Source organism: Zalophus californianus, chromosome 10 (genome assembly GCF_009762305.2).
Source record: "Zalophus californianus isolate mZalCal1 chromosome 10, mZalCal1.pri.v2, whole genome shotgun sequence".
In the NCBI taxonomy this organism is placed as follows: domain Eukaryota; kingdom Metazoa; phylum Chordata; class Mammalia; order Carnivora; family Otariidae; genus Zalophus; species Zalophus californianus.
In genome coordinates this window covers 71,979,491-72,003,736 of record NC_045604.1, presented here as the reverse complement: position 1 = coordinate 72,003,736, position 24,246 = coordinate 71,979,491, and the positions used below count along the sequence as shown (strand labels likewise).

General features: G+C 45.5%; 1 protein-coding gene across 4 annotated transcripts; it reads left to right on the top strand.

The window, feature by feature from the left end:
- Positions 1 to 10,268: 10,268 nt before the first annotated feature.
- Positions 10,269 to 23,426, top strand: MEFV (MEFV innate immuity regulator, pyrin). 4 transcript variants are annotated; one of them, XM_027611646.2, is made up of 10 exons: positions 10,269 to 10,635; positions 12,775 to 13,608; positions 15,203 to 15,558; positions 16,132 to 16,290; positions 19,114 to 19,344; positions 19,716 to 19,738; positions 21,567 to 21,682; positions 21,862 to 21,894; positions 22,243 to 22,275; positions 22,440 to 23,426. In XM_027611646.2, the coding sequence occupies exons 1-10, from the start codon at positions 10,359 to 10,361 to the stop codon at positions 22,991 to 22,993; spliced, it is 2,616 nt and encodes an 871-aa protein (XP_027467447.1). In that variant the 5' UTR covers positions 10,269 to 10,358; the 3' UTR covers positions 22,994 to 23,426. The 4 variants fall into 4 exon arrangements, with proteins under 4 accessions (XP_027467447.1, XP_027467450.1, XP_027467448.1 ...); XM_027611648.2 differs by having other exon boundaries at positions 10,270 to 10,635; positions 16,195 to 16,290; XM_027611649.2 differs by lacking the exon at positions 16,132 to 16,290.
- Positions 23,427 to 24,246: the final 820 nt, after the last annotated feature.

The following is a 24,246-nucleotide window of genomic DNA, read 5'->3' as shown; positions in this document are numbered from 1 at the left end:
ACTTGGCTTTAGCCATCAGTCAAAACTTCTTGCAATTCCATGACCAGATTCACACATCCAACCCATTGCTTTGCCAACAATGACTGTTGGCTGACAAGTGCTAAGCAGCCACTTCTGGAAGCCACTGGTGCTGGAGAAGTTACTAAAAATCTGAACCAGAGATTCTGATCCTTATTAAACACTGGAATCATCTGTGGAGCTTTAAAAAATCTGACACCTAAAACAGTCTTGATCTATTAGGGCTACTGTAACAAAATATTATGGCCCGGGTAGCTTATAAACAACAGAAATTTCTCTTTTTTAAAGGTTTTATTTTAAGTAATCTCTATGCTCAACGTGGGGCTCAAATTCACAACCCCAAGATCAAGAGTCACATGCTCCATTGACTGAGCCAGCCAGGCACCCCAGAAATTTATTTCTCATAGCTCTGGAGACTATGAGAAATCAGGGTGCCAGTATGGTCAGGTGGATGCCCTCTTCTGGGTCTCAGACTGCCAACCTTTGTGTCCTCACGTGGTGGAAGGGACTTGGGAGCTCTGTGGTGGTCTCATATACAAGAGGATTAATCCCACTAATGAGGGCTCTACCCTCATGACCCAAGAAATTCCCAAATGTCCCACCCATCTAATATTATCACATTGGGCATTAGGATTTCAACATATGAATTTTGAGGAGACACAAACATGCAGACCATAGCACCTGAGTGGTACCCCCTGGAGACTCTGATGTATTTTGTTTGGGCAGCAAGAGTTTTTAAAGCTCCCCAGATAATCCTTTTTTTAAAAGATTTTTTTATTCATTTGAGAGAAAGAGAGAAAGCATGCAGAATCAGAGGGAGAGGGAGAAGCAGGCCCCCTGATGAGCAGGGATCCTGATGCAGGGCTCGATCTAAGAACCCTGAGATCATGACCTGAGCTGAAGGCAGTCGCTTAACCAACTGAGCCACCCACGTGCCGCCTCCCCAGATGATTTAAACATTTTTTTAAAGGTTTTATTTATTTGTCAGAGAGAGAGAGAGCACAAGCAGAGGGAGCGGCAGACAGAGGGAGAGGGAGAAGCAGGCTCCCCACTGAGGAGGGAGCCCGATGTGGGACCCGATCCCAGGACACTGGGATCATGACCTGAGCCAAAGGCAGAACTGAGTCACCCAGGCGTCCCTCCCCAGATGATTCTAATGTGTAACCAAAGATGAGAATCACTGAGTTAAACATTAATTTGCAGAATGGCATAAGAAACTTGAATGGAAGCAACAGTCCTAGTAGAGGATTTCCAAAGAGACTGTACATTTGCAATGACTGGTGAGAGAAATGAAAGAGGTGGGTGTGCTCTGCTGGAATGAAGGTCACTATAAATCATAGGTCAGGGTGAATTTCCTGTAAAAAGTCTTTATTTTTAACAAATAAGTGTGGTAGGTTAAAAACAGCTACAAATTCCTTATTACTTATTGAGAGGGGGTTCCTAGACTAATCTTAATGACATGCTTAGGCAACAGAATGAAATGGAAGTGACTTTCTGGGACTACCTAAGAAGTCTTAAAGCTACAACCAGAGGCTTCAGGGAAAGCTACTTCTGGGAACACCAGCTGCCATTTAAGAAGGCTGATTATCTTGAGACTGCCATGCTGTGAGGAAGCCCAAGCTGTGCACATGGACAGAAATGGATGTGCAGCAAACTCTAGCTGTTCCAGCCATCCCAGCCCAGGCACTCCACATACAAGTGAAGAAGTCATTTGGATGTTCCAGTCCCAGCAGAACAAGGGGAAGAAACAAGCAGTCACCCAGAGAGCCAGTACCGAGGCCCCAGACACATAGCCCCAGTCAATTATAGCCATTCCAGCAATCTGCAGACATAGGAGCCACCCCAGTTGGAGCTCCAGTCATGCAGCAGACATGAGTTGTCCCTCCTGTGTCCTGCTCAAAATCCTGACCACAAAATCATGAGAATAAAAAGGGCTTTTATACCACCAACTTATGAGGTGTTTGTTATGCAACAATAGTAATACATGAATAGTCATTGTACAAGATTCAAAGAATACAGATGTATACAAAGAAAGTGAGGAAACTTTTCATCACCCCTTTATTTCACTTCTACTCATTTTTATAGGTAACAGTTGGCTGTACATTCTACCAATCTCCTTCTGATGTGTTCACATATACGTATTTATTATGTGTAGTACATGTTTTCCCACTTTTCCCTTTAATAACAGTGCCTGGATCAAGATGAACAGGGCTTTCTTACTCTTATCAGATGTACAGTATGCCACAGTATGGGTGTACCACAATTGTACTTACTATCTCCTCTACTGATGGACATTTAGGTTGTTTCTAGTTCTTGGTTTAATAAACAATTCTGCAATGGACATCTTGGAGTGCAACTTTCTGTACACTCAATAATTATTTTAGGATGCTCCCAGAAATAGAATAATTGAATTGAGGAGTATGTGTATTTTTGAGGTTTTTGGGGTGGTAAAATATACATAACCTAAAATTTCCATTTTAATAATTGTTAAGTATACAATTCAGTGACATTAAGTGCATTCACATTGTTGTACAACCATCACCACCACCCATCCCCAGAACTTTCTCATCATCCCATTCTGAAATTCTAACCATTAAATAACTCTCCATTACCCTCCATTCCCAGCCCCTGTTAAACACTATTCTACTTTATGTCTCTGAATTTGACTATTCCAGGCACCTCATAGAGGTACAATCATACAACATTTACCCTTTTGTGTCTGTCATGTGTTGTGCCATTATCAGAGTTTCCTTCCTTTTCAAGGCTGAATAAGTAGATAGGTCCATCACTCAGCCAGTGTCACACAAATGGTTAACTGTAGGCACAGTATTCTCACTGAGGCAGTCCGACTCCAGAGCCTATGCTATGAAGGCATATAAGGCACTCATATGATATATCACACACAATGTGCCCAATATATGTTAGCTTCAATCGTAAGTGTCACTCATGTGTTTCTCTATGGGCACAGTGTGCTTTTTAAAAACCATTTTCCTAATCCTCTGCACTATAATGAAAAAAATATTCCAGTTCATGAGATTTTATTTGTTTTTGTTATAAAAAATAATGAGCAGGGACACCTTGCTGGCTCAGTCAGTAGAGCGTGTGACTCAATCTCAGGCTCTCAATTTGAGCCTCATGTTGGTCATGGAGCCTACAAAAATACATAAACAAATAAATAAATAAACACATAAATAAATAAATAATGAGCAAAACATGAAAGTCTTCCTCTAACATTAGCTTGTTATATTTTCTGTTTTGCCTTATTATTTTACACTTAGAATATATTCACAGATGATTTTTCATGTGTCATAAAATGTTTAAATGCTTATTGAAAAACACAAAAACATATAGAAGACACAGTGAAAAGCACAACCTCTATCCCTAATTCTACTCTCTGGAGGTTGCCATGGTATTTCTTGTTCCCCTTTAGATATTTAAGTTTTAAAGATATTTTTCCTGTTATTTACAAACGTGGGATTATATTGTCATGTTGTACTGTAAACATGCTCTTTTTCACCTTACATATTGACCATCTCCACACATTAGCATACAAAAACCCACTGCAGGGGCGCCTTGGTGGCTCAGTCATTGAGCATCTGCCTTGGCTCAAGTCATGGTCCCAGAGTCCTGGGATCAAGCCCCCCATCGGGCTCCCTGCCCGGCAGGAAGCCTGCTTCTCCCTCTCCCACTCCCCCTGCTTGTGTTCCCTCTCTCGCTGTGTCTCTCCCTGTCAAACAAATAAATAAAATCTTAAAAAAAAAAAAAAACCCACTGCACATTTTCAACGGATGCGGTGCAGTCCATAGAATAGATTCACCAAAATTTACTCAGCCAGTTGCCTGGTGATATTCATTTAAGTCGTTTACAGTTTCTAACTAATTGGCAAGTGTGGCAGGCAAGGGAACGTTCCACGAGGGTTACAAGGATTTGAGTAAGAAGGTGCCCCTCACATTACCAGGGAGGTGAATACAGTATGGTTATGTTTACCTGAGACTAGAAAGTAGTCTTGATGGGAAGGACTTAAACAAATAGAATGTTGGGACTAGAAATACAGATAGACCGTCTGGATGGGTGTTCCTCCCCCGCTCCGCCCTCGGTGGATCAAAGGAAATCTTCCTTGAAGGTGAAATATATAAAACAATTTAAAAGTACGGGCGGCTTTGACTGACGGGAGGGTCCATACCTAGAGCTCCGTGCCAGGTTCCTCCCAGCAGATTTCAGGAAGTCACGAATCCCCTGAAATGATACACGAAACTGCAGGTCCATGTGCTTTTTTTCTGAACAAAACCATTATCTCCACTACCCATAGCATTTCCCTAGATTTTTCAAAATGAATCACGATAGAAGTTTAAGAATCGGTACCCTAGGGTTCCTGGTGTTTGAAAACCGACAAGATGACAGTGCTGGCGTCGGGCTGAATGAATTCCTTTCACTGCTCTCGCCGCGAGTGGAGACCAACCCCCTCCCTGTAAGTCCTGAGACAAGCGCCCTGGGGCAGGGGAGCCGCCTGACCTGCCAGTCTTCGCCCCGGCACAGCAACGGGTGCACAGCAGGCACTTGGTAAATACTTGCCGGTAACACGACTGAACGAGGACTAGGGGCTCTTAAAGGGTGGAGCAATGTAGGGAGCCACGCTGCAGCGCAGCCCCCGGGCACCCTCGCGCGCCAACCCCGGGCCGCGGGCGGCCGCGTTGACTGCCCTTCTTGGCATCGTGCCCAGGATACCAGCGGCGATGGCCACTCCTTCTCCGCGCCAGGCGTTGGCCCCTCTGGGGAGACACAGCTATAGGCTGCTGGGGCTGCCGATCCCGACCACGGCGCCGCGCCCCAGCACCCCCTGGGAGACGTAGGCCCCGCTGAGCCCGCCTACTCGCCCTCCGATTGGTTCCGCTTACTCCCGGGGCCCCCTGGAAGATGTAGTTTAGGGCGTGGCCCTCGGACGCACTAGCGCGGCGGTAGGGGGGCCGGCCGCCGGGAGGGTCGCGCCTCCTCGGGCTTTCCCGCCTTGGGCAGAGCCCGCGGGGCCCCGGACTCTATGCCGGGTTGTCTCTACTCCAGTGCCTGCCAGCCTGCCTATCGGGGCTCCTCGCTGACACTTCCGTTTTATCCTCGGGCTACTCTTCCCGCGGACAAACCCCCTCCCGCCCAGGCCGCTTCCCCTCGGAGCGACTGCCCCAAGGGGGTTGCTGCCGGGCGTGAGACCCGCGGAGTGGGGTCTTCCTGCCCCCACGCGCGGAAGCGAGCGCAGCGGCCGGGAACCGCGCGCTGTGGGCTGGGGTCTCGGAGGTGACGGCTGTGCGGGGCGGGGATCCTGTGTCCGGCCCTCAGACGCCGCCCACGACTAGCCTGGCGCTGTGCTAGGCGCTGGAGCATCAAAAGACCTAGCTGACGCTGACCCACGGTGCCAGGCTCTTTAGCATACATTATCTCATTGAAATTCCCAAACCACCCATTTGACAGGAAACTCAGAGACGTCGGGTAACTGGCCCAGGCCACACGTCCTAGATCTTGGAGTCCCGTTTTTTTCCCCCACTACTTTGTTTATATTCGAAACTTACTGAGTAGGCATTGACCGAAGCACCCGGGGCAGGTCTGCTGCGGGTAAAAGGACAGGGAGATCCGAGTGGGACAGGATTATGTAAATCAAACCTCAAAGGGTGCAAGGGAAGGGAGAGCAGGCAACTGGGTTATTCCCCTTCACTAACATGTAAGCCTTTGGCGGTCAGGGACTGTATGCCCACAGCCAGCCTCCTAGAAGGGTCCCTAGAAATATTAGGAAAACAAAATTTTTTCAGTGTTTTAAATTATAAAATGTTTAAATATGTAAAAAAAATTAAAGAGTAAAATGAACACCCACTTACTCTCCGTCTAGATTTAACAATGAGAATAAATAATGTGTATAGCACTTTAGAGCTCATAAAGCTTCTTGCTTGGCGTTACCATATTGCAAATGAAACTCTCACTGGTGGACCAATCCGGGAACTATTCCGACCCTACTACTGTACAACCTCCACAAGTCAAGTCCACCTAGGAAGCTGCCTTTCTCTCCCTGTTTCCAACCTGCTCAGGAGGTTGGAGGTTGCACCAGAACTTGGTGTGCTCTCAGAAAGCCCAGTTACAAGTATGTTTCCCAGTGGGAGGTTCATTGCCTGGAAATTCACTTTGAAATTGAGATTTCTCTCAATTTCTCAGATTTCAAAGTCTCAGATTTCTCCCTTAAAATTCAATATACTGGAGGGTGAGGAAGAATTTGGGTCACAATGGGATCCATTACTTCCAACTCCGGATTAACACAGGAACTCTTCCATGATCTTGCCTATGGCTCTCTCAATAACCAGTATGTACTATATTTAACTACCATAAACCTCAACATGATGGTTGTGGGGACAGAACTGATATCCCCTTGGAGGCTGAGCTAATTATAAAATACTTTTTTAAAACTATCCTTTTCTTTTATAAAAGTAATACATATTGATTTAAAAAATCTCAAAGTGATGCAAAAATGAATGTGTTAGAAAGTGAAACCCTGATGGAGTAAGTTAGAAAGATGAAACCCAGGCATGGATTTAAGGTTGGGATGTCTGGGCTGTGCATTACTTAGGATAAGAGCGGAGGCTGAAGTAGCTCTGCTTGCAGCAGCTGCGATAGATTTAGATTGGTCATGTTGTTCCCAAATAAGGGCATACATACAGTCACAGAGGCACAAGAAAGATTTCATCGACACTCCACTACCGCTGTTCAAACATTCAAAAGTCACCGAGAGCTATAATCGTCTTTTCACATCTCTTCATTTTATTTATTTATTTATTTTTAAAAGATTTTATTTATTTAGTTGAGAGAATGAGAGAGAGAGAGAGCATGACAGGGGGGAGGGTCAGAGGGAGAAGCAGACTCCCTGCTGAGCAGTGAGCCTGATGTGGGACTTGATCCTGGGACTCGATCCCAGGACTCGATCCCAGGACTCCAGGATCATGACCTGAGCTGAATGCAGTCGCTTAACCAACTGAGCCACCCAGGTGCCCCCACATTTCTTCATTTAAAAAAAATTACTGGAACCTCAAAAAATGGAACCTCTTTCAGCTTCTCTTGACCTAGAAATGCCACTACCTCACAAGTAAGTCCATGCCTTGGAGCAACTAGGTGGCTCAGTTGGTTGAGTGACTGACTCTTGGTTTCACCTCAGGTCATGCCTCAGGGTCATGATCTCAGGGTTGCAAGATTAAGCCCAGTGTAGGGCTCCAAGCTCAGTGGGGAGTCTGCTTGAGATTCTCTCTCCTCTTCCGCTGCCCCTCCTTCCCCCCCACCCCTGCTTGCTTACTCTCTCTTAAAAAAAAAAAAAAAAAAAGGCAAGTCCATGCCTCAGAATTGCTCCCTGTTGCAAAAGGTATCACTGCAATTGCAAAATATCCTGCTATAGACTGGAAAGCCCCAGTTCCTGCCCAATCCTGCTGTGGGTGTGTTAGTTTGAGCTTAAAGGAGTTTCCTGGCCAGTTAAGACAGGGTTAGGGACCCCAGGAACAAGAAGGACCGTGTGTTATTGCACAATTTCAGTTGTCTCAGGAGTGGGAGGCTCCCTGTGAGGTGGCTGTGTTACTGCCTTCTGAAATCTTGCACAGGCCATGATCCCAGAGATGCTCAGTCAACACCCTTCCGGCCCAACCTGAGAATATCACACATCCAACATTTGCACCACAAATATGCATGCATTTGAGTCCATCCATTTTTTAGTGAGTATGTTGGGGTTGGGGTTATTTTCTCAGCAGGATCCAGAAAACTGGATGCTGTCAGCTATTAAACCAAAAGCACTGAGTAATCTGTAAAATATGAAGTATGTGGACCAAGTGGATAGTAAGATAACATTCAACCAAGCAGAACTCATCAAAGCCTTGGTCCCAGCTGGTCACACACAGGCTGGTCACACACAGTGTTGTTTGTTCTGCCAGGCATCAGAATGTTGCAAATGACCTGTGGGGAGTGGTCAGAATAGCCCATTTTGAGTCTCGTTAGACAGCTGAAAAAAGTAACAGCTGGCCTTAGTGAGGAACAGTAAAATAATAAATTATTATCATGCACGGAGACGATATTGCAAAGTGGTTAAAAGAGGGAGTTTGAATCCTGGCTCAGTCACTGAGCAAGTCACTGAACCACTAATCCTGGCAGTGAGGATGATGAATCCTTCCCTGAAGGCATGCTGCAGAGATTTTAGGAGATAATGGATATAAAGCAAGCTGTGCCTGGCACACAGTAACCACAATTGTGTTAAAAACAAAACATCTGGGGGTGCCTGGGTGGCTCAGTTGTTGAGCATCTGCCTTCAGCTCAGGTCATGATCCCAGCGTCCTGGGATCAAGCCCCACATTGGGCTCCCTGCTCAGCGGGGGGCCTGCTTCTCCCTCTCCCACTCCCCCTGCTTGTGTTCCTGCTCTGGCTATCTCTCTCTGTGAAATAAATAAATAAAATCTTTAAAAAAAAAATCTGTAAGCCAAAAACTTCATAAGAAATGCGGAAAGCTTAAACCAGGACATGCAAATGATGCCAGCTAAGTGATAGAAATATAACCATTTTGCAAGTACCATTGTAGCAACTGATTTAGGAAAGGATCATTAATGAATGCTAAAATCATGGGGTGAAAGATTGTAGGAGAACAAGACGTTTCCACATTCTCAGGTTACTTACTAATTACAACAAAAAACATCCTTTTACAATGGAGACATCTTGAGCACCTGAATATACCTTCAGTCTAATAATGAGGAAATGATGCACAGACCTAAATTAAGGGACATTCTGCTTGGAACGGACTTTTCCAAAAACATTGACAGAATTTAAAAAGGCGGGGAAGTGTGAAAGTGTTCTAGTAGAAGCAGAGTATAGAGATGTGACAACTAAATGCAGTGCAGGATCCCTGATCGGACCGTGGGCTGGAAAAAATAAAGCTGTCAAGGACATTATCAGTCCTTTGGAGAAATTTGATTATGGACTCATTATAGTATTATAATGATGTTAATTTTCCTGAGTATGATAATTGTATTCTGATTATTTAAAATAATATCCTTATATCCTTGTTCATTGTACTTAGGGTATTTAGGATATTTGGAGTGACATCTGATAATGTTTTCAATTCATTACCAAATGGTTCAGAGGGGAAAAAAGGAAAAATGAAGTGCATGCATGTGTGTATGTAAGAGAGAGAATCACTAAATACTGTAAAATGTAAACAGTTGGTGAATCTCGGTAACTTTTCTGTAGGTTTGAAATTTTTCAAAACACAAAGTTCGGGATAAAAATCAGCGTATGCAGAAAGACAGAAGCAGTTAACTGGAAGAAGTCCGCTCACCCACATACAACTTCCATTAGCTCTGGAGTGACTTCTGGAGCCCCACACTGGGACATGAGCTCCAAAGGACACCTATGTCTTTTTTCACCCTTGTTTCTCCACATCCTGGCAGGGTGTCCAAAATATGTGTTCAGGGGCACCTGACTGGCTCAGTCAGTAGAGCATGTGACCTTTGTTCTCGGGGTTCTGAGTTCAAGCCTCACATTGGATGTAGAGCTTACTTAAAAAAATAAAAACACAAACACAAACAAAAAAAAAAAACTTGTTCAGTAAAAGTGCATGGACAAGCATCCTCCCTCATGGGTATGCTCTCGGGAAGCCAGGCAGAGTAGAGAACACACAAATCAGGATGACAGTTCCAGGCATGGCATTTTGAGCCTTCGTGATGCTGAAAGTACCAGACAACTGGAACTACATCAACAGGGGTGACACCAGGGCTTGTGTCCTGGCAGTGTCCTTCTGGCTTCACCTCCTTCTTGGGCAGGGAAGGGCAAAACTTGCAGGGCTACATTTTTGCCCCCAGTCCGACCCTCCCCACCATTTGCTTTGGAGGGCCAATAAAATCCCAAGAGTCTGGAGGAGAACAACTGGCCAAAGAGACTGACCCTCATCATGGTCCTCTGCGGCGTGGGACCAGGGAGAAGAAGCATCTGAGTGCCTGCCCAGGATCAGTACTCTGGAATCCAGCCCCAGCCCCTCCTTCACATACTTACCACTGCTCTGCTGGGCAGTATTCGAAGGTGAGGGCTGGGGCGCTAGAGGACCACGTGGCTGACCTTGAGCCCTCCCAGCTGTAAAAGCCTCCAAATCTGTGAGAAAGAGAACACAAGTGTCATCACTGGGAACAAACAAATGATGACACTCATAGCTCAGTTCCCGCCAGAGCGCAGAGCATTTCCTGTGCCTCTTCCGTTATTTCACAAACAGCTTCTTTTTACCCAGCCTCTGGGTTTCCAGGGCAGAGGCTGTTTCAGACAGCTGTCTCTGGCCTCTCCTGGTCAACACCATGATCAAGACCCCCAGTGACCATGTGCTGGAGTCCCTGGAGTCGCTGGTGCCCAGTGACTTTGAGAAGTTCAAGTTTAAGCTGCAGAACATCAGCCTGGAGAAGGATCACTCCCGGATCCCTCGGGGCCAGCTCCCGAATGCCAGGCCAGTGAGGCTGGCCGATCTGATGATCACCCACTATGGGGAAGAGTATGCTGTGAGGCTGACCCTGCAAGTCCTGAGGGCCATCAACCAGAACTTTCTGGCAGAGGAGCTTGACAGGGCCATCAGCCCAGGTAAGCAGGCCCCATGCCCCATTCCTCTCCCAGTGTGACTGCTGGCTATTCATGGAGTGGGGTAGAAGGTGCAAGAGGGAACTTGTGTTTAGACCACTGTGTTGTGACTTGGGGGGTTAGGAGTCCCAGGTCTACCATGACCCCAGTGACTCTGGCCGAGCAAGTCCTTTCTGCTGCTTAGGTCTCTGGAGCTGGGTTAGTACAGCTAAGGCTCCCAATGGCTTTAAAAAAGGGCGAGGGAGGCTGAGATTCTCACTGTGGGGCAGAATCGGGAGAGCAAGAGCTAAGATGCCTGATCTTAGAGGGGCCCTAACTTCATTGTGATTAACCCCTATGTACAGACCAGTATCTTCAGGAGAGAAAAAAAGGGCTTGCTAACTGACCACATCAGCTGGGTGGACTGGTAATCTTCACGTTGAAATCCACCTGTTTTCAGTTTTGAGTTCTTCTTTGACATATTTCACAAAGGTATTCTAAAATTCTCAATTCTTTTTCTTCCCTTCTTTCATCTTTTCTCTTTCCTTGTTTTTCTTCCTTCTTCTCCTCCTTCTTCTATTCCTGTTTTGCTGTAACTTCCTGATTTTATCCCACTGTGATCAACGAATGTGGCCTCTATGTATTTTTCTGAAGTAAATGTTTAAATAACATAAAATTTCTCCACTCTTTGAAAGACTGATAAGACTAAACCATAATCTGAGTCCAGTGTAATTTGATGAGTAGAATTTTTAAGTTACCTTTTCATGTTTTAAAACCTGGTTATTTGGACACCTGGGTGGCTCAGTTGGTTAAGCGTCTGCCTTCGGCTCAGGTCATGATCCCGGAGTCCTGGGATCGAGTCTCACATCGGGCTCCTTGCTCAGCAGGGAGCCTGCTCTCCCTCTGCCTGCTGCTTCCCCTGCTATGCTTTCTCTCTCTCGCTCTCTGACAAATAAATGAATTTTTTTAAAAACCAGAAACAATAAAACCTGGTTATTAGCATCTTTAGGGCTTTCCCATTAGTTCTTGAGCCAGTTCAGGGAACTTAACATTTTCCTAGGAAGCAAAGTGTTTGCAACAGCAAAGTGTTTTAACAACTCTGAAGCAATTTTAATAAGAGCCTCTTCTACCACAAATTAAACTGCTGATTACAGGATATCTTCATTTCTTTATTAGACTAGTGGTTTTCAAGTTACATCCAAGGAAGATATTTCAGGGATTCTTTAGAATGTTAACAAACACTTAATCCAAATTTTATTAATTTTTCTAATTTACAAAACCAACAAATTCATATTAAAATGTGTCATTAGGGGCGCCTGGGTGGCTCAGTCGTTGGGCATCTGCCTTTGGCTCAGGTCATGATCCCAGTGTCCTGGGATCGAGCCCCACATCAGGCTCCTTGCTCAGCAGGGAGCCTGCTTCTCTCTCTTCCACTCCCCCTGCTTGTGTTCCCTCTCTAGCTGTCTCTCTCTCTCTGTCAAATAAACAAATAAAATCTTTTAACAAAAAAATAAAATGTGTCATTAATCAAATTTTGAAATGCTAGAGGCCACCAGGTGATAGTTTGTGCTGTACTTGAATTCCTTTTTATGTAGACCTTGGAATTAAGCATTTCCTGTCATTTCTGTTTAATGAAACTGTATCCTGAAACTTCCAACCAAGCAAGCTGTTTAAAAAAAAAAAATCTCCATTTACACTTACTTACCTGTGTGTTAGGATTTTCTTCACATCGTGAAACCAAAGAATAAAACAGAAGTAAATTAGTTTCTGAAGTTTTAATTGTCCTTCAAAATCTGTTTTCAAATTTTTGTGCCAAATACCTTAATTCTTCTTTATTGATGGATTTTATGAGTTTTATACACCTATAATCACACACACATTTATACCAGTAAACTAGGGGTTTATTTATTTTATGAATTAACAATTTTGTGTAAGACTTTATATTGGAAACTTCTCCTGCCAAAGAAGTTTGAAAAGCACTATTTGAGAAATATATAACAAATAATTAGCATTTTCTTATTTAAGGGTAATTGACTGTTGTTGCCTAGAACATTCTGAACTTCTGTAATTTCTGAGGGGATTTTTCCTTCTCTCCCTTCTCTCCCAACCCCTGGCCCTGAACACTGCACAATTTCATGCCTTTGCATCCTGTTGTCTTCGCAGAGTATCTGATACAAGAAAGTGGCCCAAACAGTTCAACAATGTCTTGTTCCTCTGGGGAGAATAAGCCCAAGGGCCTGAAGATACCAGATGGCCTGGAAGGTGATAGGCAGCGGCAAAGTGGTGATGGGGCCCTCAGCCTGCCATCCAGCCAGCATGAGGCTGGAAGGGGGCCCCAGAAGAAGCCTCGGGGCAAAGGGAGAGGTCAGAAGAGCTCTGAGGGCCTGGATGTGCTGGGCAAGCCAGGGGCCAGGAGCGTGACTCTGTCCTCCAGGAGAAGCCCACTCTCTGGCAAGCCACAGGTGGAGAAGTGGAGTCCTAGTGTCACGCTACGCAGGAATGTCAGCTCTTTAGGAAGGCTCCAAGGAGATGCCTGTGAGTCGCTTACTGGGTCCCTAGGAAGAGTAAAATCCAGGATCTCTGATCATTTACCTTCAGAGCAGAAGAGACCCAGAAGTCTTGAATTTACCATTTTTTTGGGAGAGAGAGAACCCCCCAATCCAGAAACTCTTCTGCCTCAAGAGAAAATGAGAAGTGACCATCCAGACTCAGCAGCCACCCCCAGTAAAGTGGCCACTCTGGATGTAGGTACTACTGTGGCTCCAGAGAAAGGCTCCAAGAATCCAGAACAGTCCATGATCCTGAAGGGGGGAGTATTCAGGAATACACTTTCCAATGTATCACTGTCTGGAGACCAGACGACCTGGGAGAATCCAGAATCTACAGGACCTTCAAAGAAAAATGGAATCGAGGGTCAAGAACCTTCTGAGACCTTGAGGGAGGTGGTAGGCAGTGAGCTCCACCAGCCTTCAGGTCCAGAAGTCCCTCCTTCTTCAGGTAAGAAAGGACCCCAAAACTCAGAAAACCTGGTATCCTTAGGAATGGTGACCTGTGCAGGTGTTTCCTCACAACACCAGATCCCTGGGTGCCCCTGGGATCTGAGGTAGGCTGTGAATCCTGAAAAAAATGCACATACACACATCTTCATAAAATGTTGCATCAAAGTTCAAGTTCTTAGATACTCTGAAATCCGTTAGAATTCCAAGGAATTCATGGACCCCAGCTTGAGCATCTGGGAAAGACTGGGTAAAAATACCTGCTTCTCACAATGACCCCATGGCAGTATGTCATGGGACTGAGATTGTGCCATTCACCTCTCTGGGCAGGGAGGAGAGCTGTTGGCTAAAATCCTAAATCTCTTTTACTAAGGAGGCAGAAATTGGGATTATGTTGGGTTGTGGATGACAGAAATGCCAAAATAATGCTAACTGAAACAAGATAGAAGTTTGTTTCTCCTTCACATAAATAACACAGATGGTCCAGAACAGATGTGGTACATTATGGGCCAGGAACCCAGGCTCCTGCTGTTTTTCTGCTCCACAAAATTTGCTCTCAAGCTCATGGTCTCAGAGGGTGGCATCCTCATTCCAAGCAGCAGGATAGAAGGACAAAGGAGAAGAGTATCACTTAGGGAAAGTTTCCAGAAGTTTCTAGAAGCTGTTCATGATGCCTTCATTTATATCCCTTTGGCCAGAATGTAGTCAAACAGCCACACCTAACTGCAAGAAATGAGTTTTTTTGGGGGCGGGGAGGGAAGCAGCCATCAATTGATGGGCAGCAATCAATTCTATCATAAGGGAAGGAGGGGAGAATGGTTACTGGGGGGGCCTCCCACAGTCTCACTTACAGATGTGATATGAATTCCTGGGACCTTGTGAAAGGTGGTGGGAGGGGACTAATGAATTGAGTGGGGGTCTGTTTCTTCTTGTACCTCCTGTCATTTCTGCTTTATGAAGTTGTGCTATGGTCTTGGGGCACAGCTAGTCATGGCTGTTTGTCATCATGGTGGATTATACCCTTCATCCTTATAAAGTCAAGTCCCTTTCCTTACTTCCATTTAATTCTTCATGAACCTGGATGTGAGGAGAGGTCCCTTTAGTTCTTTCATTCAACACACACTTCTCAAATCCTTACCATGTGCCAGGGACTCTGCTAGGGGTCAGGCTATGAGTGAATCACTGTCCCCAGGGGGCTCCCACTCGAGTGATGAGCAGCCTGGTTGGTTTTAAGTGGCAAAGCAAACACTGGTTAGAACGTCTCACTGCCTTTATATCACCTGCTAGATCTGTATATATGTGGGAGGAAGGCATAGAATTTATAACAAAAGGCTTTTCATTAGGATAAATATCCAGGAATTCCAAGTCTCAGGGCTGTCATGAGATCTAGCCCTTTGCCCTCACTTTTGCTGGGTGGTTTGCTACCTTGCTGGAGCGAAGTCAGGGGAAGACAAGTTAGAAGTTGCCACAGTCTAACCAGGAATTTGTGTGTCCCAGGCATGGGCTCTCTATCTCTCTCTTCTGTGTTTTGTAGCACCCCTTCATAACATTTTGGGTTTGTCACTCAGGAAATTTTTCCACTGCTATGTCCCCAGGGAAGCCACAGGATGAGGCTGTGTATCCCGTTTGCCGTGCCCAGGAAGGAGATGATTCCTGCAGATACTCCGTTGCTTCTAGGTATCCTAAGACCTCAGGCAAATGCTCACCCAGCGGCTTCCTAAGCCTGGCCTCACTCACAGTAAATAACTCTGAAGACTACAAGCATCAAGAAGGCCTGCAGATAGCCAGCTTGAGTCCCAAGTCCTTGCCACAGTGTGAGCGACACATGAAGCAGGTCCAGCTGCTCTTCTGTGAGGACCATAAGGAGCCTATCTGCCTCATCTGCAGGCTGAGTCAGGAACATCAAGGCCACTGGGTGCGCCCCATCGAAGAGGCTGCCCTGGAATACAAGGTAGGGCTTCTTGGGGGTGGGGTGGGGAGGGGTTTTTAAAAGTAGTCAGGGCTGGGTGCCTGGGTGGCTCAGTTGGTTAAGCGACTACTTTCGGCTCAGGTCATGATCCTGGAGTCCCGGGATCGAGTCCCGCATGGGGCTCCCGGCTCAGCAGGGAGTCTGCTTCTTCCTCTGACCCAACCCCCTCTCATGCGCTCTCTCTCTCTCTCTCTCTCAAATAAATAAATAAAATCTTTTTTAAAAAAAAAGTAGTCAGGGCTACTTTATTTCCCAACCCTAGGATGTTGGTGCATTAGTCAGCATCCCTGGTCTGTAAGTGGCAAAAACACAATATAAACCAGACCAGCAAAGAGGGAATTTACTGGTTCATGTAGTTGACATCCAAGGGCACTAGCTTCAGGTATTGCTAATTCCAGGTGCCCACATGTCATTAAGAATCTCTCTCTCACCACCTCTTGGATCTGCTTCCCTTGGTATGATGGATTCATTCTTCCTCTTTCCTGGGCACCATCCCTGTGCTCTTGGCTGCAGCACCCTCAGCTTTACTCCCTAAAGCAGATTTTTTCCCTCTAGAGTTGGCACCAACTAAAGATGGAAGAGGCCAAGTTTAGGCTTCAACAAGTGCCCCTTTTCCAGGAGCAAATTCAAAAGCAGCTGGAGCATCTGAAGGAGTTGAGAAAATGTGGGGAGGAGCAGAGATCTCAGGGGGATAAGAAGACTGCGAAATTCCTGGTAAGGTCAGGGGTGTTCTGTGGCCAATCCTTGCCTGAGTTCACCCCTGCAAAAGGAGGGAGGGGACCAAAAGTGAGCAGGGGGTTCCCAAATTATGTTCTGGTTCATAGAGAAGCAGAACTGATCACCTATGTAGAATCACCTGCTCTTGAGGGGGCAGGGAGGTAATAGGAGTCCAAGGATGAGCTTGTCCCTGAAGAGGGAGACCCACCCTCAGCATGGAAGGAAATCTCTGAGGAGCCTGTGCTTTCTCATATTCACTACAAAATGGTTTAGAGAAATTAACACCAGTGGCTGTCGCTGAGGGATGGGATTGAGGAAATGGGAGGAGAGACTTTTCCATTTTAAATACTCCTTTGTATCGTTTTTTATAATTGTTGTCCATTTTGTTTTTTTTTAAATATGGAATTTTAAAATTCAAATGGTTAGACATTCTCTTTAAAACTGTCATTTTGTGATGCCACGGATTTCAATAAATACACTGTTGGCCTTCCTCTGTTGAACCTGGACACATAAGTTGCTTCCATTTTCCCTGCAAGCAAATTCAGCTACCCCAAAGAGCCTTAAATTGTCTGACCCATTTCTGTTGGTTGGATCCCATCTCCCAAACCACAATGGGAAACAGGCAAAGATAACAAAGGGCAGGAATGAGAGCGGGCATGGCATTGGTCCAGGTGTCTAACTTTTGGGAAACTCATGAAGTGTAGTAAAAGAAAACCCCTTTCTAGGGCGCCAAGATGGCTCAGTCAGTTAAGAGTATGACTTGATTTCAGCTCAGGTCATGATCTCAGGGTCGTGAGATCTGAGCCCTGCATCGGGCTCCACAGTGGGTGTGGAACCTGCTTAAGATTCTTTCTCTCCCTCTCCCTCTGCCCTTCCCATCATCACCTCCCCCTCCCCTGCACTCACCAGCTTTCTCTTTCTCTTTCTAAAAAAGAAAACACCTTTCCTATAATACCAGGTGGCTTGGAGCTTGTGGGTGAAGCAGAGGTCAGGGATGCCCCCCACCATGATGGTGAGGCAGAAGCGTGGGCCACAGTGAAACTCAGGGAGACAAGAAGGTCTGGTCTTCCCTTAAGACACTACAGTGACATGAGCTCCCGTGGAAAGGTGATGTTGTTTTCAAGACTTCTGCTCATCCTCCTTTCAATAGTCAAAATATATATATAATTTTTTAATCATATGGAAGGGGGAGGGGAAACTCTTTTTTATAGCACAATGTCAGCTAAAACAAGTATGGAAGAATGGTTATGGGGTGTCTGGCTGGCTCAGTCAGAGAGTACATGACTCTTGATTTCAGGGTTGTGAGGTTAAGCCCCAAGATGGTTACAGAGATTACTTAAATAAATAAAAACTTCTAAAAAATCTCAAAAAGGAAATTTTCCACTATACAAACACCAGTATAACAATCAACACCAAAAGAGATCATCAACAAATGCTAAAATTTTTCACAGATTATAACAGAATAGGATATTGACATCCTCTAAGTACCACTCCTCCAATTACTTAATAATTATAAAGGAAATAATATATATTGACACTGGAGAGATGGGGCAGACCCCTCCTCAACCAAGTGACTGATCTCTGTATCACAATAATGGTGATGGACAAACTGGACACTCTTTGCCTCCCCATGGGCTATGGCTAGGGAGCCCAGCACATTAAGAATATGGTATTCTTGTCTAAGATGCTTAACCTGAATTTAATCACGAGCAAAATTATCAGACAATTTTAGAACATAGGCCATTGAACATGACAACTAACCTGTCCTCTTTAAGGAAAAAAAGCCAACATTAGCACCCTCAACAACAAAAGGTGAGGAAACATTTCTGGTTCGAAAGGACTAAAGAGCTCAAAATGATGAGACTTCATAAGTCCAGTCTTAGAAGATTCGAAGGGGCTTCTCCCTCCATGGAGGAAGGAGAAGGTTCCCTAGAGCCACTTCACCTTTCCACAGAAACTCTGGATAGAACATGGGCCAGATGGCTGACCTATGTGCAATGGTAGTAGAAGTCAAGTTCACTTACAGTCACATAAATGGACTGACTGCCTTCATTCAGAGCCACATTGAGGACCTTCTGCATGCCAGCGCTTTGGTGGGAAGTAGAGAGAAGTCTCCTTCCTGGACACTTTGGTAGTCATAACCTTGTCCATTTACAAACCCAGGCAAATGTTATCCTCACACTGGCTTTCAAGGAAGGAAAAAGATGACACCAGATATCTTAGTGTCCTGTGGCTGCCATTTACAGAGTACCACAGACCGAATGGCTTAAACCACAAAAATGTATTCTCTCACAATTCTACAGGCCAGAAGTCCATAGTCAAGATGTAGGCAGGAGTGGTTCCTTCTGAGGGCCATGAAGGAGACATCTTCCAGGCCTTTCCCTTCAGCTGGTAGATGTCATCTTTTCCCTGTGTTTTCTTCCCATGGTGTTCTCCCTGTGTCTGTGTCCTAACTTCCCCACTCCAGTGGCCCACTCCAGTATGATCTCATCTTAACTAACTACATCTGCAATGATGCTATTTCCAAATAAGATCGTATTCTTTAGGTACTAGAGGTTAGGACTTTAACATAAATTTTGGAGGAGATACAAATCAACCCAGAATACTAGGTTTTAGGGCATTTTACAAGAGCCAGTCCCTGCCACCTTCAGTCTGTTCTGGAAGGTTCTGGCCCATTTTGTTTCCTTCTAGGAAATCTAGTCCTCCAAGAAGCTGAGGGATCCAGCCTCATAGCCACCTCCAGGAGGTGGGCTTCTTGGGATTCCCTGGGCACACACATCAGGACACTGCATAGACCCCTACACCTTTCTGTTCCCCCAGAAACAAACTGAAACCCAGAAGCAGAGACTCCGGCACCAGTTGGAGCAGCTGTACCATCTTCTGGAGCAGCAAGAGAAGCTCTTTGTGGCCTCAATAGAGGATCTGAACCAGACCATTGGCCAGGTCAGGGAGAAATACAGCACCCAAGTATCCAGAGACATTGCCCTTCTTGACGAGCTGATTGGGGAGCTGGAGGCCAAGCAGTACCAGCCGGAATGGGAGCTCATGCAGGTGAGTGTGGCTTCCCCTGCCCGCTGTGCCCAGTAGGATGACATGGGCTCCCAGCACTGCCATTAACTCTGCCCAAGTCAGTACAAGACAAAGGTCTTGTGCCCAGACCCCTTTAATGAGCTGTCAGAAGCCCAGGGTGGCCCAGCTTTCAGGGGATCCCCTGGCATCTCCCAGAAGAGAAAAGCAGGGTTTGGGTGCACTTCTGTTGCAAGCCCCACCAGGCTGCCATTTTGGGTGATGAAAATTAGAATGGGGGAGAGATGCCCTAGTTTTGCTGACACCCCAGGGCTGTGAGCCCAGGAGGAAAGACCAGGAGTCAATGCAGCCCCTAGGAGACTGGTAATGGAGAGCTTCCCTCTTTTCTCTCCTAGGACATCGGAGTCACCCTGCACAGGTACCGAGAGGTCCCCTCGTGTTCCCTTGGGTATCCTGCAGAAAGCAGTCGGGGAGGCATCCCTAGGAGGGAGATGCTCCCAACCCCGGGTCTGTGACACTTCCTGGGCTCCTCCTATCTCCTGAAGCTTCCTAAGGCCTTTCTGGATTTGTGTAGGAAAAATGGGAGTGTGATCAGGAGAGAGAGCATGGGCTGAAGACTGGAAAGAACGAACACAGCTTATCGTGCTAATGATGGTTCCTAAGAAACCTCCCTAAAGATTGCACTTTGCCTCATGAAAACTGTTCCTGCAGAAGTGCCTCCCTCCCCGAGGCCACAAGTGCTTGTGGTCTCAGGGAGAGAAGCACTTTCTAGCAGTGGAGATGCTAAGCCCAGACAGGGGAAGGAAGGGGAGGGAAGGGAGGAGGCTGGACATTACAATCACCCCACGAGCTTTACAAAATCCTGACATCCAGGCCCTGGCACACAAATTAAATCCAAATCTTTAAGAGTGTGACCCTAGCATAAACTTTTTTGTTTTTTTCTTTTTTTGGTGGTAAAATACATATAAAATGAAATTTACCACTCTAACCATTTTTAAATGTGCAGTTCCATGGCATTAAGTACATTCGTATTATTGTACAACCAACACCACTATCATCTGCAGCACTTTTTTATCCTCCCAAATGGAAACTCCACACTATTAAAACATAACTCCCTATTGCCCCCTCACCCAGGAAGCAAGGAATGGCAACCACCACTCTATGTTCTGTCTTTATGAATTTGACTACTCTAACTGCTTCATATAAGTGGAATCATACAGTATTTGTGCTTTTGTGTCTGGCTTATTTCACTTAGCATAATGTCTTCAAGGTTCATCCACACTATAGAATGTGTCAGAATTTCATTCCTTTGTAAGGCTGAGTAATATTCCACTGTATGTATATACCACAATTTGTTTATCCTTTCATCCATCAGTGGACACTTGGGTTGTTTCCACCTTTTGGCTATTGTGAATAATGCTGCTATGAATATTGCTGAACATATATCTGTTTGAGTCTCTGTTTTCAATTTTTTTTTTAAAGATTTTTATTTATTTGACAGAGACAGAGAGCGAGAGCAGGAACACAAGCAGCGGGAGTGGGAAAGGGAGAGCAGGCTTCCCGCCGAGCAGGGAGCCCGATGTGGAACTCGATCCCAGGACCCTGGGATCATGACCTGAGCTGAAGGCAGACATTTAACGACTGAGCCACTCAGGCGCCCTTCTGCTTTCAATTATTTTGGGCATATACCTAGAAGTGGAATTGATGTGTCATATGGTAATTCTATGTTTAGTTTTTTGAGGAACCACTATACTACTTCCCACAGTGTCTGTACCATTTTACGCTCCTACCACCAATGCACAAGGGTCCCAACTGTTCCACATCCTTGCCAATACCTGTCATTTTGATTTTTTCAAAATAATAATAACCATCCTAATGAGTCATATCTCACTGTGCTTTTTTTCTTATTATCATTTTTATTTCAACAGAAAAGGACTAAAGAAGTATAATTAATTTGACATAGATAATTCTAGGCTGAGCATTTCAATATTAGCACCATTTTAAGGCCACTATTAAAACTCACCATGGTTTCGATATCAGTGGTTTTTATAACTCCCTAGGTGATGCCAATCTGTGGCCAAAGTTGAGAACCAGTGTTAAAAACTGAGAGTCCAGAGAGGATTTTCTTTGCCAAGCCCAAGTGGGCTGGGTGTCCCCTGTGGAGCCTGCACCTTATTTCCACCTCATGGAAACTTGGGCTACCCCCATGCACCAGCCCTCTCTGGCCAGCAGTCTTTTGTCTCTAGGGTCAAGATGGCGACTGTTCCTAAGCCATGGAACACTCCTCCAGAGGTGGAAAAAAAGATCCACTTCATCTACCAGAAATCAGAGTTTGTGGAGAAGAGCATGAAGTCCTTCCTGGGTAGGTGGGCTTGGGGGAAAAGGGGAGGCACCTGCTCACTTCCTCCCTGATGTCCATGTAGCCCAAACCCCTCTGGCATCCCTTCTTCATCTCCCATGGCCTTTCTGACACTGCCTTCAGCCTCTTCTTGATCTGTCCCTAAATGGGGAACCTAACTCAAGCTCCCTTTCTTCTTTTAGAAACCCTGCGTTCAGAAATGGACACCTTTAATGGTGAGTATGGTGATGGCAGAATGTGCTTGCCAGGGGTTACTGTGATATTCCCTACACTGTTGATTTCTGGGCATTATTTAGAAGAGAGAAAAACACCTGTAACAAAGGCAGAAGAAAGCCTTCACAGGCTCTGTGCTGGACTTGTTGGCTGGGTCAACTCATCAGACCACAGAGTCACCAAGGCAGTCTCCAAGGTCTAGGAGGAATGGGGTTAATCCAAGCAAAGGAAGCAAGGTCCTGAGCTGGGGTAGGGGTCCTTGTCTTTCCTTGTTGTGGTGACGAGGGTACATTTAGCCTCTCTGAATTGGAATACTCAGGTTTTTCCCCACATCTTCTTTTTCTCTGTAGTTCCAGAACTGATTTGCGCTCAGGCACATGCCGGTAAGTGCCCAGACTAAGGCAGGTGGACTTCCCTGCTGGGTACCTGTGCTGAACTCTAGTGCATTCCAGAAGACTGTCCCTATCCATGTTTCCTGGAGGTGGGGAGAACCCTGTGGGTACACTGCCCATGCAACCCCAGCTAGGTATTCTAATTCTTTCTGCAGTTAATGTGATTCTGGATGCAGAAACTGCCCACCCCAACCTCATCTTCTCTAATAACCTGAAGAGTGTGAAACTTGGAAACAAGTGGAATCGTCTGCCTGATAATCCAGAAAGATTTGATAGTTGCATCATTGCCCTAGGCCTTCCAAGCTTCCTCTCTGGCCGCCATTACTGGGAAGTGGAGGTGGGAAACAAGACAGGGTGGATCCTGGGCATCTGCAAGGCATCCGCGAGCAGGAAAGGGAGCATGACTCTATCACCCGACAATGGCTACTGGGTGGTGATGATGATGAAGCGGAATGAGTACCAGGTGTCCACCATTCCCCCAACACGCTTGCAGATAAAGGAACCCCCCAGACGTGTGGGCATCTTCCTGGACTACAAGGCTGGAGATATTTCCTTTTACAATGTAACATACAAATCCCTCATCTACACATTCACCAGTTTCTCTTCTTCTGGGCCCCTTCAGCCTATGTTCAGCCCTGGAACACATGATGGAGGGAAGAACATGGATCCTCTGACCATCTGTCCAGTGGGTGACCAGGGGACTCACTGAATGCCCAACACTTTGCATCTCTCTTCTGGCTCCCAGCCTTGTATCTTGAATCTGCACACTCAATGGTCATTATTGAACACCTACTGGGTTCCAGCTGCTGTGGGTAATATAACAAAGAGAAGAGTGCCTGTGCCCAAAGAGCCTATGGAATGGTAGCAGAAATAAGCTGGGTACCTAAATATTGGTAAGCCAAGGGTGAAGAGAGCACATGTACTGATGACACCTCAGAGGAAGAAGTACATGGCTGATGCTTAATAAATCCTTGTATGAATTAGCACCCTAAGATGCCCCTAAGGCAGAGATCTCACCTTCATTTTCCCTCAGAACTCTATGGCAAGGATGTGTCGCTTCATCCTATCCCCCTGTTTCTTAAGGACTTGCAAAGCTGAGAAATAAAACAAGCAGACTGGATTGTTATATTTTTGTACCTGGATTAATGAGCTATGGATATTAAGAGTATTGGCTAGGCATCATAAATAAATCAATTAGAAAAGTTGGTCATAATTGCACTCAATTTGCACTCAATATGTTGTCACTTAGTCAATCATTGTAAGATCCCATTTCCCTACTGAACACCATGAAAAAGATGGTGCTGCTATAGTGGGAAAAAATTTGACAAATATTCCAAGTATCAGATTTTTTAAAATTCTGTCCTGATCTGTATCTGAAAATCTATTCTAGTTCAAAGATATCCCCTCTATCATCCCCCATTTAAAGAGATGTAAAGAGAAAGGATGTAAGGGGAAAAAAGGAATCAGATGAAGATTAGGCTCCAAACCCCTCTTACCCCAACTCATCTTTCCATCTTCACACTAGAGTCTAGACTGGACTCAGCTTCTCCATGATTGTGGCCCTGGTTTCTTCATGGAGCTTTGTTCTATGAATATAATCCATACCCTGACAGAGTTCATGTGCTTTATTTGCTTAGCTGTTCCCAATTCTCCCTTGCTATAACCTTTCCAAGAGCAGCTTCCTGTATTTTTTCCACCACCTCCCCATACACATTTTTTTCTCCTGTTATTCCTAAAATGGCTCCAGAATGTGAACTATTTCATAACACTTGCTACAGTTGGTCATACAATCCCTCAGAAAGATTAAATAATGTTTTACGCCCAAAGCAATGTTTGTCATTTAAAATATTTTGCTCATTTGGGGCGCCTGGGTGGCTCAGTCAGTTAAGCGTCTGCCTTCGGCTCAGGTCATGATCCTGGGGTCCTGGGATCAAGCCCCGCATCGAGCTCCCTTCTCACTGG